The following is a 15,003-nucleotide window of genomic DNA, read 5'->3' as shown; positions in this document are numbered from 1 at the left end:
TTTCCCTCCTTTCCTTTATCCCTCCTTCCTCTCTCTCTTCCCTTACTTCTTCTTCTATATTACCCCCTTCCTCACGTGTCTTCCCCGTTTACCTATCTTTTTCCCTCCTCTTTTCCTCCCCTTCAATATTTCCATCTTTTTCCCTCCTCTCTTCCTCCCCTTCAATATTTCCATCTTTTTTACCCTTCCTCTTGCCCTTCCTATCTTTTTTTTCTCTTTCTCTGTTTCTCTCTCTTTACTATTTTTCTGACTTTTCTTCTCTCTTCTTTCTTCTTTCTCCCACTCTTCTACCATTTTGACTTTTTTCTTTTTCTTTTTTTCTTTCTTCCTCACTCCCGGCTTCTTTTTTCCTTATTTTCTCCTTCTTGTTTCTTTCCCTTTTTTCTCTTCCTCTTCCCTTCTCCTCCTCTCTACTGTCTTTCTTCTTTTCCAACTTCTCTATTTACTTAATTTTTTTTTCTTCCTTTCTTTTCCATATTCTTTTTGTTTTCGTCCTCTTTTTCTTCTTTTTCTTTTAATCGACGATGAAATCGACAATTAAAAAGTATACCACAGCAAGCTAAAAGAAAACAATATAAAGTCAGAAGAAAGCGAGGGGTGTGGAATACTGAAAAAAGTGACCGAGAGGGAGAGCGCCAAATATGTATAAGGGCGGAGACAGACGTATGTACAAAGATGTATATCTAATACAAAGAAAAGCAAGATAGGGTAGATAGGTAGGAAGGTTGGTAGGTTACGATGAGAGGAAGAGAGGTTGAAAAGAGGGTGAGTTTCTGAGAGGGTTGTTGTAGGTGGCTGAGGTAAGGTAGAGGGTGGAAAGAGCGCGATGGATATAGGAAGAATCCATGGAAGAATATTGCCTGCAGCTTTATGGCTCTTAGAAGACACGGACTTTTACGATTATTAATCCTTTATTTTTCATTTTTTCATAGATCGGTTCACTTCTGTATTCTCTTCCAAAGAATGTCCAATAGATTATTCGTGACACAATCCGTATGATAAGAGTTGTTTCAATGATAAAGTGAATAATTATTTGATGAAGATTTAGATTCAATCGACATAATATTTTTAAGTCTATTATTATATAGGATGTTCCGAAATTCACAGATCAAAATACTGTAGCAGGAAAGTTCACGAAAAATTAGCTAATAATAGTATTTGCAATTTTTTATTTCAAGCAGTAAGACAAATTTTGAATTTTTTTCATAGATCAGGATAATTTTTTTAACATAGTTTAAAATTTACTATCATTTAATAACTATTTAATAACCATTGTGACTTACTTTAAATGGATTATAACACCTATACACAATACCCCTCCCCTCTCGATCACAAAAATAATGAATTAAATTCAACAATATACGCAATGCAACAATACACAGTTTTTGACAAAAGTTTTGTTTATTTATATATGACGCCATAAACTTGTTAGTGTGCCTAACAAAACGAACGCGGTAAAGTACTGAATTTTATCAAGAGGACAGAAAAAATACTTGCATTATTTTCATGTGAAAATGTTGTTTGCACATTCGTAATGATGTAGAGACAAACAGAATCGCTATAGCATGGAAAGCAAGCCGCGCGGTCGGCAGAAAACGTGCATATCTGCACAAAATACTGGCATGCCATCGCACATTTTAATACGTCAAATTGATATTTTAGACTATGAAAGAATATAAATAGCATATTAGTTTTAACCATGTTTAAAAAAAAAAATTATCTTGATAATCTGTAAAAAGAAATTCAACATTTTTCTCAATATATAGTTTATTCTGATTCGAAGAAAACTCTTTATTCATAAAAGACATTTAGAGTCAGAAAGTACGTTTCTTAAACTTTTTAAATATGTGTATAAAAATAAAAATCTCTATAAACCAAGATTACATAAGCGATTTTATTGACCACTGTACGCCAACACATTTGATAGAATGTCTCCGATAGCTTAACAACCAGTAAGGCAGTGTATAAAGACAGAGTAAGACAGAGATTTGATATATATATACATATACATATTTTATTTTATATGAACATTTTTTTCCAGGATACTAATATACGACTTATATGAACAGATGTCTCTAAATATAGGCTGTGCGGCCAGCTTCAAACTCTTATATTTTATATGAACATTTTTTTCCAGGATACTAATATACGACTTATATGAACAGATGTCTCTAAATATAGCGGCCAGCTTCAAACTCTTATATCTCAAAAACTACTACTTGGAATAAAAAAATCACACATACTTTTATTACTTAATTTTTCGACAACTTTTCTACTATAGTATTTTGTTCGTGAATTTCAGGACGCCGTATAGACTGCATTGATTTAAGTTGATCAAGAATTCCGACAATTAGCGCCGATAATTAACATCAATCATTGAATGATTAATGAAGATGAAGAATGCGAATAATTCGTCTGATTATGAGTTTAATAATGATGATGTATCATTATATTATAATTAGGGTCCATATAACGATAATATCGCGATTTATAATGACAGATGATTTTAAGATGAAACTTGTATGCACGTTAATGACAAAGACATAATCAAATACAGAATATTTTTAAAATTAAGATCTTTTAGCCTCTATAATTCGGAAATAAAACATTTGTGGATCTATATTTACATACATTATGCGTAAAATATGCTGGTAAAATTTGGCTTGTTATTTCAGAAACATTTTATGCATAATCTGATAAGTTTGAAGATGATATAAGAGATATATGATGATTCATATAGCAAGTGTAAATCTAGGACTTGCAACTTAAGTGGCTCTGTGTTTTTCTTTCTTATAAATGAAAAGCATAGAAAATGTATACAATAAAAAATCAGAGAATTTTTTTACAAGATTTGAGTAGACATCTTGACTTAAGTGATATAACACTTAGCTTGGCTTGATTTGCTCTTGGAATTGCGCATTTGGAACGTGAAATTTTTATATAAATTTAGGTTTTAAATTTTGTTAATATCATTTTAGAAATTATTTTTTTCCAGAGTTTTTGTACTGATAAATGGTGAGTTATAATATATGTATAAAGAGTTGCCATACGACTTTTGCACCTCATAATTTTATCTATTTTATCGCATAATATCTATAACTATGTTTACTTCAATATTATCTATTTTTCGTTCGATTCGTCTATTGTGTATCGCGTATCCTGTATCACAATGACGCGTGACGTATGGCGTATCATGTATCACCGAAGAGAACGCAGTCTGTTACGAGATGAGAACGACTTCGCTAGCGGCGCGGTCGATGTTGCTAAATGCAATTTATAGGAAACTTTTATGAAATGGCGCCATAAAGGGAAGTAGGTCAGAGCTGCTTCCGACTGTAGAGATACACTGGCTAGTACAATAGCGTTTCACGATATAAGAAGCCAGAGCGCTACGGTACGCCTATAACGAAGGTGATAAGAAAACAGTTGTCATCCTACATATATCGGGAATAACCATCGTTGCATCGAGAGTTTTTTCTAACTTTTTATAGAAATTAATAGCATGTAATAAAATTATTTAGAATATAAAATTTTGAATAATATTAATCTCCTATCGATAGGTCGATCTCACGAGAACTCTGCTATTCGTGGCCCCGCGGCCAAATTTGCGGACAATGCTGACGTTTAGCATGCCGATGCTTTGCATAACAAAATATATGTGAGAGAGAATATTGGATATATTTATATATATGATATATAGTGTAAAAATATATATATATATATATATAAATAAAGAATAAATATGTAGTGTGTAAGTATTTTAAATGAAGATAATATTTGAAAGAGGAGTTTGCGTAAATGTTATTGACTTATGAAATTTTTTTCACTTATTCGTGATATTATACATTTCCCGAAGCTTTTATTTGCACGAACTTTCGTGTATTGAAAAGCGTACTTTCGAATCCGGAAAGTTCGCAAACTACATATCACGTTCAATGCTTTCCATTCTACTGTTTCGCCATGCTTATCTCGCTTCTTCGGTTTCTTCCTCATCTTTCGTTTGAAGTTTTCTTTTATCCAATGATACAATTTATTCTACTTCTTCTAGCTGTCTGACTTTGTCTCTATTCACGAATCGATAATGATGAAAAGAATAAATGCAGATCAGATCGTGAATACTGAGTGTCCATATAAAATATGCAGAGAACCTAAATGCATTTGATTCTACGATATATGTATAAAGATAAATCTGCATCTTTTTCATTCTCGATAATGTTTTAGCTCCATAAAAATGGAAGGCATTCAATGTTTTGTTTCGAAAAAATATCGAATAAAAGTTGTAAAAGATTCCAGACAAAAATAACTTTTTAATCCCGTTAAAGAGATATTCGTTTTAATCTACGATATGATAGCCAAAATATGTGCAACCAAATCTTTAGAAAGCTGATCGAATTACAGCATGAGATCGTCAGGTGGTTACAAGCAAGACCTCCATCCAATCTTTCTTTTTTTCTCATCTCCCTTGTCTGCTTCTTTTCGCCTGACCTCGCATTTTTTTCTTTTTTTTCCACATATCTGAACACACCATATTGCCTCAACTGTGCTTGCAAAGTTTTTGTTTCTTTCTCAACGAACGTTACAATTTTATTCTTACAAAAGGTTTGAAAATCATTTATTACGATTATTTTATAAATATAAAGTGTTTGATTTTACTGTTTTACGTCTTCCACACGATATTTGCATCTCGCGTCTAGTGATTTTTATTATCTTTTATCATATATTGATTCTCTTCAAAAAGATTTATGTTATATATGTTATTTATATTATATGAAGGATGTACATATACATATTTTTGGCATTTCTTGATATACCTTTGCTGGCAATACACGTATTTTTATTTTATTTTCAATTCATTTTCCACGCAAGTATAAGATCTATCCGATATATTTTATTATGATGTTCCTTCTTATTCTTACAACTCGTTTGTTGTTTATCATAATAAAGACAAATAAATATTTCTCGGAATAGTTTTGAATTATCCATCAATTCTATAATTTGAATCGATGTATTTATTATATATTTATTTAATGTTTAATGTATATAAAAACAAAATGGCATCAAATGTTATACTCCGATGAAAAATTCGAGTCACAAAAACAGACTCGTAAATCAGGTTACGGCCGTCTCTCGCGATATCTGATTGTTCTATCGGTATTTACAAATGTAATTTCAGCTTATAAATCATGGAACAAGAAACGGTCATAAATTTTGCAGACAACTAATGACAACGACGACAAGCATGCACATTAATTCATCAAAGAACTGATCGAGGTTGAGATGGAAAAAAGAGCCGCGCGGAAAACATCAAACAATAATATGACATCGGACAACATATCAATTATTTTTCTGATAGAGAAAGATAAAATAAGAAAAGTTGGTGGTTGTAAAAAGTGAGAAAAATACAGTAGCAATATATAATAATATATAGCATATATATACACATATGCGATATTATTGTTATTGCGTCCAAGAAATTGTAGTTTTGCTATTGATTAAATAGCTAAATAAACAGTCATTCAAAAGACGGAATATATGGTATAGAGTATAATGAGATAAACACGATATTCGGTTAGTCCACAATTGACGTGGATACTGAAGCATGAAACGAGTGTTAAGCTTTTACGATTGACTAAGCGAAGCAGTGAGAAAGACCGAATAGATCTGGGCCATGATGCGAGAAAAGATTTGATATTGTGAAGGAGATCCAGATTAAATCGCAGAAAATATCGAACACGCTAACACAAAAAGACCTCCAGGCCAGTTTCCGATTAGAATTATTGAGTATGTTTAAGAGAATTATTTCGGAGGTCATGGTAGCGATTAGATAATTTTAGATAAAGTATTTTTTTTAGATATATTTCGAAAATTTGGGGTAGAGCATCTTCTATATATAAATATGTCTGAAAATGCGAGCAATAGCCAGATGATTTTAATCATGATTAATGTAGACATCTACAAATATTTTTGTAAAAACGGAAAAAATACGCTAGTGAAGATAAAGAAAACATAAAACTTTCATTGCGAAAGCGTATAAAACGGATATAAAACCCGTATAAAACAGTATTATTTATATAACGTTTAAAAACAGACCAAGTAGACAAACAAATTTTTTAATATCTAAAGCACGTATCGATCGCTCTTAGCTTATGTTTTGTATAGAAGTTAACAGTGATTGTTTTGCAAGTAAATAGACGTTGATTACCATCATTATATATCATTTAATAAAACAATAGTAAAACATATAATTCTTTAGTAGGACTTATTTATTGCTTTATAATAACGCTTTTCGATAAAACGCTTTTCACACGAACTGTTAACGATTTTAACCAATATGTTTAAACTCGTAATGTATTCGGAGAATCGGGGGTGTCCTTGTAATTTTTCTTTTTATTCTCCAGTCATCTGTAAGTGAATACATTGACAAATGCAATTCTGATGACGCATAAAGTTAAAGAAAAACATTACACGTTTCACATTATTATTGATAGCACAATAGTTATTTTTGAACAAATGTGTTAAAGATTTTTCAATAAAGAAATATAAGCTAAGTATATTTCGTTCTTTTTTCTTTTACTTTGTATTTTATAAATGTTTCATTGATCGAGCATTCATCTGAAAGTTACTTTGTCGCGTGCTAGCGCAGGCGTTAAGTATCTGCAACGATGCAAAATTTCTTTTGTGAGATTAAAAACGGTTAAATGGACGAGAAACGCTTCGTTTGATGACAGTAGTAGTGTTTATTGATCATCGTTGATGAATATTATCATGCGCTATCTTTATTATTATATTGCTATATACGTAACGTTTGCCAGTAAATATTTTTTAATGCGTTTGTCGTTTATTAGGTTGTCAGTATTTGTCATTTTTCTTCCCCCAAAAAATGTATAATAAATAATAAAGCGTAATAAAACATGTGGTGTATTAGTTGCAACATGCTCTCTTTATCACGATTATAAACTTGACTTTGATTCTTTCTTCGATCGACATCAATCAGACTATCAGCTACGTAAGGGCAAAGGAGCGAAATCAATTTTCTGCTGAGAAACTCGGCCGTATAAGACATAAGAACGAAAGAGAGCGTAAGAGGAGAAGTGAGAACGCGATTAAGAGCAAGAATGAGAACAAGGGTAAAGTTGAGGGTGACCATGGTCGGACCTTGGTGGGGTTGATTCAGCCTCATAGCGAAGAATCGGCAGAAAATTCCTCGGGGGAATCAAATTGCCTCAAATCTAGATTTTTAAAATAAAATCGAATTCTTTAGATTTTTAAAACATCTTGTTATTAATCAATATTGTTATCGATCAATATCATTATATTTTATTATTTTTTGTCGAATATTTTCACATTAATGTGTGTGTGTGTGTGTGCAACAGAAAAGTTTGGTAGATTGCAAAATATATACAGTCATGAAAATAAAAATCCATGAATTTCATTATAAAAAATGTTTTACATATTTTACATATCCATTACTTTTTTGGCGTTCTTCAAAAATTCTCTAATAAATTTAATACTTTGAACGAAAAAATAACAATGAAAAAAGAAATATTTCTTGTCTTCGTATGTTTCATATATTTCTATCGGCCTTTTTAGATTCATTTGATTTCTCGAGTAAATCAAAAAGCAAGAAGAGCAATTAGTCAAATGTATAATTTATATCTCTTGCGATTTACAGAAATGCAGATTTTTCTATAAATCTGTTTTTATCTTAATTTGACTGGGAGTTATTTTTGTTATTAGAGGAAACTTTATTGTGTTTCATTATTCGTATATCTAAAATGATGCAACTTTGATATTCAACTATTTTTTACACTCTTGTACAATTCAATAGATTCCATGATTCTGTTTTGTAATTTAAATTATAGATGACAGGGATACTCGATTGAATAATATCTTGAATAATTAAATCTTTGTAAGCAACTTGAAGGATTTTTGTTTTTACCTTCTTTGAAAAAGAACATGAACAATTTAATATCTTAAAACGTTTCAGAGCGAAAAAGAGAAGTTATTAAATTCCAATTTTTATCGTAACGGATAGTTTATGCTTCAGAACGATAAAACAGAACCGATAAAATTAGATAATACTAGGCGATCAATAACCGTAATTTATGAAATAAAAAAATGAAGCAAAAATAAGAAACATTTGTAAAGAGCATAAAAATCCTATTTGACAAGCAAAGAAATAAGATTTGTGTGTTGCGTATATTCCAAATTTTTATTACTCGGATATCTACTATTCAGAATGCTCGCAAACAAGGAGGAGTTCAAAGATATTTTGATTACAGAATATACAAAAGTAATATGCAATATGCAAAATATACAAAAGCGAATTCTCCCTCATTATCTGCATCTTATCTACATTCTATCTTATGTCGCGAATCTACGCGCAGGGAGATTGGGCATGAGTTTCTGACAGCGACTGTACTCGCGCTGGAAAATCCATTTCGTTTTAACTTTACGTTCAAATTGAATGTTTTGTAGTTGTGTGTCGACTTGGGTGAGATGTAGCTGCCGGGGTGGAGAAACGAAGGAGGGGTAGATAGGTAGGTAGGTAGGTTGACGTGGTGGAAGTTGATAGAAGATAGGAGATGGTAGTGGAAGGGGTTGGTAGAGAGGGATCGAGTCTGGCACGGGGAAGGTGGATGGGTGGTAGAAAGGGAGTTGTGGAGGTACCAAAGGAGAAAGGCAGGTGGCCGTATTTCGCTCTCCCTCTTTAAATCACATTCATCAGAGGCAGATGGCCGCACCGCTCCATTCCGCTTCCCTCCACTTCACTCCGCGCAGGGGTGGTACACAGTGCACGGTACCAAAGAAGGTGCAGCACCCGCGAGAGGGTACAGGCAAGGGGGCAGATCCGTGTACCGGAGGAAAGAGAGCGGATGAGCGAGATGGTCGATGAGGGGTCGGGGGAAGACAGGGGTATAGAGGAGAGACTGGGAGACGTGCGGATATTGATTCCCACGGGATATGCGCGCGTTCAACGAGACTCGGAAGTCTGAAACGTACATATGCTGTTTTTAAGAACGTATGCATAATGCGCATTGTAGGACTGCTACTATATGTACATATATGTCTGTACATATATTACTATATGTATATGTCGTTGACCAAACATCAAGATACTTGATAAAAATTATTCCATTATATAATAATCACAAAATATTGAAGATGAAATAATTATAAAAAGAGATGAGATTGGAGATGTAATATCAATAACGAGAAATTCTTTCACGGTAAACTGAAAGAAAGCAAAAATTACAATATTTATCAGTCACAAATATTAGACGCTAATGTAATAATGATAATGTACTGATAAGAGAAAAAGCTAAGGATATTGTATTGCTATATTATTGACTTATATTAATAATGTTTTAATGGCTACAATTGTTATGACATAATTAACAAGCCAGTAATTATACAAAAATATGCATAGGTTAATATAAATTTATGATACTATCATCAATCAATCCTGTAACTTGCAAAACAAATCGACTTTAAGAATCGCAGTGTCCAATTTCATTTTGCATCAGTATATCAATATATTGCATTCATCATTATTAATGTTAACAAGTTAGTAATTTGATATTTGATTATGTTTAAAACATATAATAAATGATAAAGTCAAGTGCAATTAAAGCATATTGTTCTAATAAAATTGTTTGCATTTGTTGGATTAGTTGGATTCATGCGGACGTGAGTGAACGAGGAAAGGAAAAGATGAAAGTGAAAGAGTAGAGCGGCCACAGATTGCAAAGAAACGAGGCAAGATATAAGAACAGTTTTAAAGTTGTAATCTTTAGACGATGGCGTAGATAATGGATATGTGTCATAAGGGAGACTTTAAGGAAGCTCAAGGAAGGAAAGGTCGAAAAGAAGAAGTAAAAGATATCATGTTTCTGATCCTACGGCTTCATGATTCCTCTTCTTCGTTTTCCTTCATGTTCCCTCCGCCTGGCTGATTGGTTGGCTGGTTGGCTGGCTAGATAGCTCGCTTGGGGCGAAAATCCAGCGCGCGTAAACCAACACACGTATGCCACTACAAACTCCACTCTACGACATCCACTTGCCAGCCAGTTCTGGCTAACCACCTTTCTGCTTGCTAGACTGTCTGCATGCTGCTCGCTATCTACTACTACTACTATTACTACTATCACTACCACATATCTCCAATGTTGCTACTCATCACTACTACCAACATTATTACTACTACAGTGACAACAGCAAGCCACTGTTACTGCTGCTGGCGTTGCTCCGGCTACGATCTATAAGCATGTTTCATGAATGAAATCCACGTGCAAACCACGTGACTACTATCCGTGACTGATTCTATTTGTACGATGTCAACAATAAGAGAAATACTTCACGATATAATGTTTTGCATTTCTTCTTCACAGTTAGTCTATAATCAGTCATGATACACACTTAGTCACGAGGAATTCTTAAATAATAAATTTCAGATATCCAACGACACGATCAATCTTATTTGTATAAATCTATGTATAATACAAAAAACTATATATATATGTTTATTAATTAATTAATAGCATTTGAATATCTTTATGCATGTATCGTGTAAATAAATATGTTAATTAATTAAGTGACCTAAAAATATAACAAATTCTGTCAATATCTTATTTAATGCTTGATATGATCAAAATAAAAAATGCAACAACTGTCTTAGATTTATAATTCATAATAAAATTTAGCTTCTCAACATTATAAAAGTAATTGCTTAAACAAAGTGTCGTTAAGACCGATTATATTCAAAAAGGTGTTGCAAACTGATAATGCTTTATGTTGACTCAACTTTATGTATTACGAGAGAGTTGTGCTTCCACGATTTCCTCTATTTTCGTGTTTATCACAATCTCATTACCTTCTGCTATTAAATAGACCAGCATGCGATACGAATCGAAAACGATAAGCGTGAAGCTCGTATGTCACAACTCTCGTAACCCTTACCCAATAATTTAATTACCGGAAATAAAATAAAATCATTCTTAAAAATAGCGCGATCATCCCTAAATCGTATCATATTCATATGTATTACGTATGCAGTTTCGATAAAAAAAGTCGAGGCATCATTGGCGGCTTATTTTTATAATACTATGTTGAGAAAATTTGTGCTCAATAGATTGGACCAGTTAATAAATATCAAGTAGATTATTACAGAAGATATATATTAGCTATGATGAAAGATAAAACTTCAGATTTTTTGTTGTTAAACAGACAGATATCTATCACATGCCACGGCGTGTTCATTCAATACGCTCGAAAAGACAGTGAAGCTATAAAGAGTGCAAAGGTAGTATCCATGACTCCAGGGGTTTCCGTTGAGCGACGCGGGCCATACGCGTTCCCGTCGGAGTCGCGCAATGAGGAGGGAAGAAGTCGGTCTAAACGGACAGTCGCGAGAGAGTAAGATGATTGTACGTATACATTGAGCGGTTAAGAGAGAGAGAGAGAGAGAGAGAGAGAGAGAGAGAGGGGTAGAAAGAAAAGGAGAGGGAGGGAATGAGAAAGAGAGAGAGAGAGCAGCGTTGAATAGAACAAGTAGCAACGTTAAGTTCCATGGTGGGGTGACCCACCTCGCGCCGTGTACCCGCGGCACTATCGCGGCAGCACGCATAGCGCGCGATGTCGCACGCAACCTAACCCAACTTAAACTCTAACCTAACCCCCAATCTTAAACTAACCTAACCTAACCTATAACCTAACCTAACGCGTGTAACGTGACGCTTGGTTTATATAACGTTCGCAATCCGTGCGCTCAGGCTCAAGGTGCACAGCCCAAAGCTTTACAATCCGCGCTCGCGCGCGCGCCCGCGCTCGCGCGGTGAAGGAGCGAAGAGTCCCCGTCACGAGAGTGTAACCATCAACTGTATAGTTGCCATTGCCGCTACCACTGCCGTTCGCTCGCTCGCTCGCTCGTTCGATCGCGCGCGCAGGGTCGCTAGTAGTCGTTCTTTCTTGTACGAGTCGCACTCGACGTCTTACGTAGCACCTGCCGACCAGTGACGGCGTTCACGTGCTACGACGGCAGTTCAGTTTTAATCGTGCGTACATCGAGCTGATCGTGCTGATCGACAGTGATCGAGATAATAACCGTCACTTTCGGTGCTTTCGATCGACGTAATTTGTGCGATGCCACTGTCATCCTTTTTTTTAAAAAGATTGCTAACACTAAACTTGAAATAGTAAATACTTGCCGATTTCGCGGTAAGACGTTCAAATATCTCGATAATCGAAAACATCTAGATCTCGATCATCAAAAGCATCGGATCGCACAAGTTTCGACTTATATCGTGGTCGGTAGGATTATTCGCGCAAGTCGTGAATTGTTGCATTCGCGCCACTACGAGCTACTACGCGCGTCGCGATTGATGAGTACACTGTACGAAGCGGGTTAAACCGATCGAGTGTGATAAGACGAGGCTGACATCGTGTCGCGTCGGTGCGCAGCGAATCATACGATGAGCGACGGTATAGTCGGTGCAATTGCGATCAGTTTGTTCGGTACTAGTTGTCAAACTGTGTCTGTGCGTGATAGATGGCTTTTCATTCACAAAGACTCGTTCCAGGCGGTGAGAAGAAACGTCGGGTCAGTATGGATGCTGGTTATTCCGTTCTCAGTAGCGATCTCGAATCTTGCAGAATGTATGACCAATATTCCTATAAGGTAAGTCGAGATCATTAATAATGACAAGTATCCCAATTAATTTTGCAAATTTATCTAATTTGTGCAGAGAGTATTGATAATCGAAAGTAAAGCGAAGTTAGTAGTTTTTCAAGAAAATTTAACAATAAAAAACTACATATATTTTATCGAATTTATAAAACGACTACGAACTATCGTCATTAAAGTGTGTTCTGAGAATCGGATCATAGATGTTACATCGTTACTATTTTATGCAAAATCTCTGTTGCTAAACACAATTTTATATATATATTTATTGTTATAAAATAAGATGGTTTTTTAAATATATATTCTATAAGCATTCTTATATTCGACAATTTCTGAAAAAGATTAGACAGCTATTAGTGGCTGGATCGTCCTGTATTGGTTTAAATTTTTACTTTTACTTGTGTTAAATAAGATTTTTTTTTCAAATATATATTTTATAAGCACTCTTATATTCGATAATTTTTGAAACACATCAGACAGCTATTAGTGGCTGAATCGTTCTGTATCGGTTTACATTTTTACTTTTACTTGTGTTAATTTCTACACATTTATAACAACTGTATAAATAATATTACGTATACACATAAATTCGAGGATAACAAGATCATGAAAAATAAAATAATAAAAATGCATGCTGTTATTTATTCTAAGGAGTAGTTTTTTATATATGAAGATTTATATACAATGTGTATGTGTGTTTAACCAATGATGAGCGTTAGTTAAAGAGCCATTTGTGCGATCGGAAACTATGCGAACTATGCGAACAGTGGCATAATCTTTTGTCTAGCCTTAGTAATCGTGAAGTGTCCGGCAACTAAACCACTGTACACGCAACTCACATACAAATGATTTTTTAAACAACCCTTATGATTGGAGTCGACCTTTAAATTCTTATATTTAAAAAATTATTTTTGCAATAAAAAACGGCATAAATTTTTATTTAATTTTTTTATGAATTTTCATATAATCTTATAATTTTCGAATATCCTGTATATTTTTGTGAAAAGCCCTTCTTTTTCAATTATAATTCGAAAATTATTGATATCTCGACACTTTTGCTGAAAAAAAATTATCTTCAATTTGGCCAGAGAATCTGTTATTAGAAAAACATTCTGTGTTTTTTTAACACTGTGCAATATATACAATATGTATATGTGTGTGTATGCTGTGCGCGCTTGCGCGCGTGCGTGCGTATGCGCGCGCACATATATATTTGTGTAATATCTTTTATCATATTTAATAATTTATACCAACACAGATAGTAAATTTGAGAGAAAAAGATCATACTTTATTCAATATTTTTTAATTATCGAAATAAAATCTTTTTATATTTTTTGGCCTTTTTTATTTTGAGCGATTAATAATTATCTTTATATCTATTTATATACATAGATATAAAAATAATCATTAATCGTTCAAAGTAACTGATGAAAAAGTAGAAAGATTTTATCTTGATTAATTAAAAAAATACTCAGCGAAATATACTTTTTCATTTGCTACCCATATATATATATATGCTTGCGTGTTCTACAAACATAATACAGTCTAATTACATATAATAATCGTGAATCATGAGCAATGATGAAAAAATTATTAATTCCCCTTAATGCCTTGATATTTGATGGTCGGCAGCATTCGTGATTTGTGTTTCTGCTCTTATTCAGTGCCCGTACCACAAAAGGTTCTCTTGTTTTCTTTCCTTTTTCACTTTGTCTTTCTCTTTTATTACCACCCACTACTATCGCAATCGGCACTACTACCACTATTACATTCAACGTTCATATTCCCTGTTCAATCTGAGAGAGATTTGAAATATTCGTCTAAATTAAATCTCTTCCATAAAATACACCGTTGTATCTGGCATCGCACGATCAATGTTTCCAATCGTGTATATTCATCCATTGAATCTTTTGCTATGCATAAAGCAATATGGCGAATATTAATACGATTCATCTGCGCAGAACGTTCATCCACGCGTAATTATCTAATCAAATAATCGTTCCTCAACTTTTCATTAATCTTGATATATTTTGATATATGATAAATTTATAGGATCCAGATTTTTATTAAGAAATATTTTCAAACTATGACTTATTATCGCGATATTTTATTTATCATGCATAGAAAACTTTAAATAAATTACTTTCATCATGATAAAATCAGTTTATATATCGTTCGATTTAAAATGTTTAACTGAGCATATTAATCTTTATGTTATTTTGATCTGAAAAAGAAAAACATTTCGAAAATCGAAACATGACACCTTACGGCGTTCGCGATTAAATCGATAGGCCATCGAGTTAGTGCAATTTTCCCTCTTC

General features: G+C 33.5%; 1 protein-coding gene across 1 annotated transcript in view; it reads left to right on the top strand.

The window, feature by feature from the left end:
* The first annotated feature begins 11,884 nt into the window (after nt 1-11,884).
* The window catches only part of LOC115244563 (putative mediator of RNA polymerase II transcription subunit 26), an 80,258-nt gene continuing 77,139 nt past the window's right edge, over nt 11,885-15,003 (top strand). The window contains exons 1-2 of the mRNA XM_029822286.1: nt 11,885-12,513; nt 12,579-12,676. Of these exons, the coding sequence (XP_029678146.1) occupies nt 12,471-12,513; nt 12,579-12,676 (141 nt within the window). The 5' untranslated portion in view covers nt 11,885-12,470. The remainder of the gene's footprint in view (nt 12,514-12,578; nt 12,677-15,003) is intronic.

The sequence above is a fragment of the Formica exsecta genome, unplaced genomic scaffold (genome assembly GCF_003651465.1).
Source record: "Formica exsecta isolate Colony F162 unplaced genomic scaffold, ASM365146v1 scaffold82, whole genome shotgun sequence".
NCBI classification, from domain to species: domain Eukaryota; kingdom Metazoa; phylum Arthropoda; class Insecta; order Hymenoptera; family Formicidae; genus Formica; species Formica exsecta.
The sequence above is the reverse complement of the archived record's forward strand: the minus strand, read 5'-3'. Positions and strand labels throughout refer to the sequence as shown.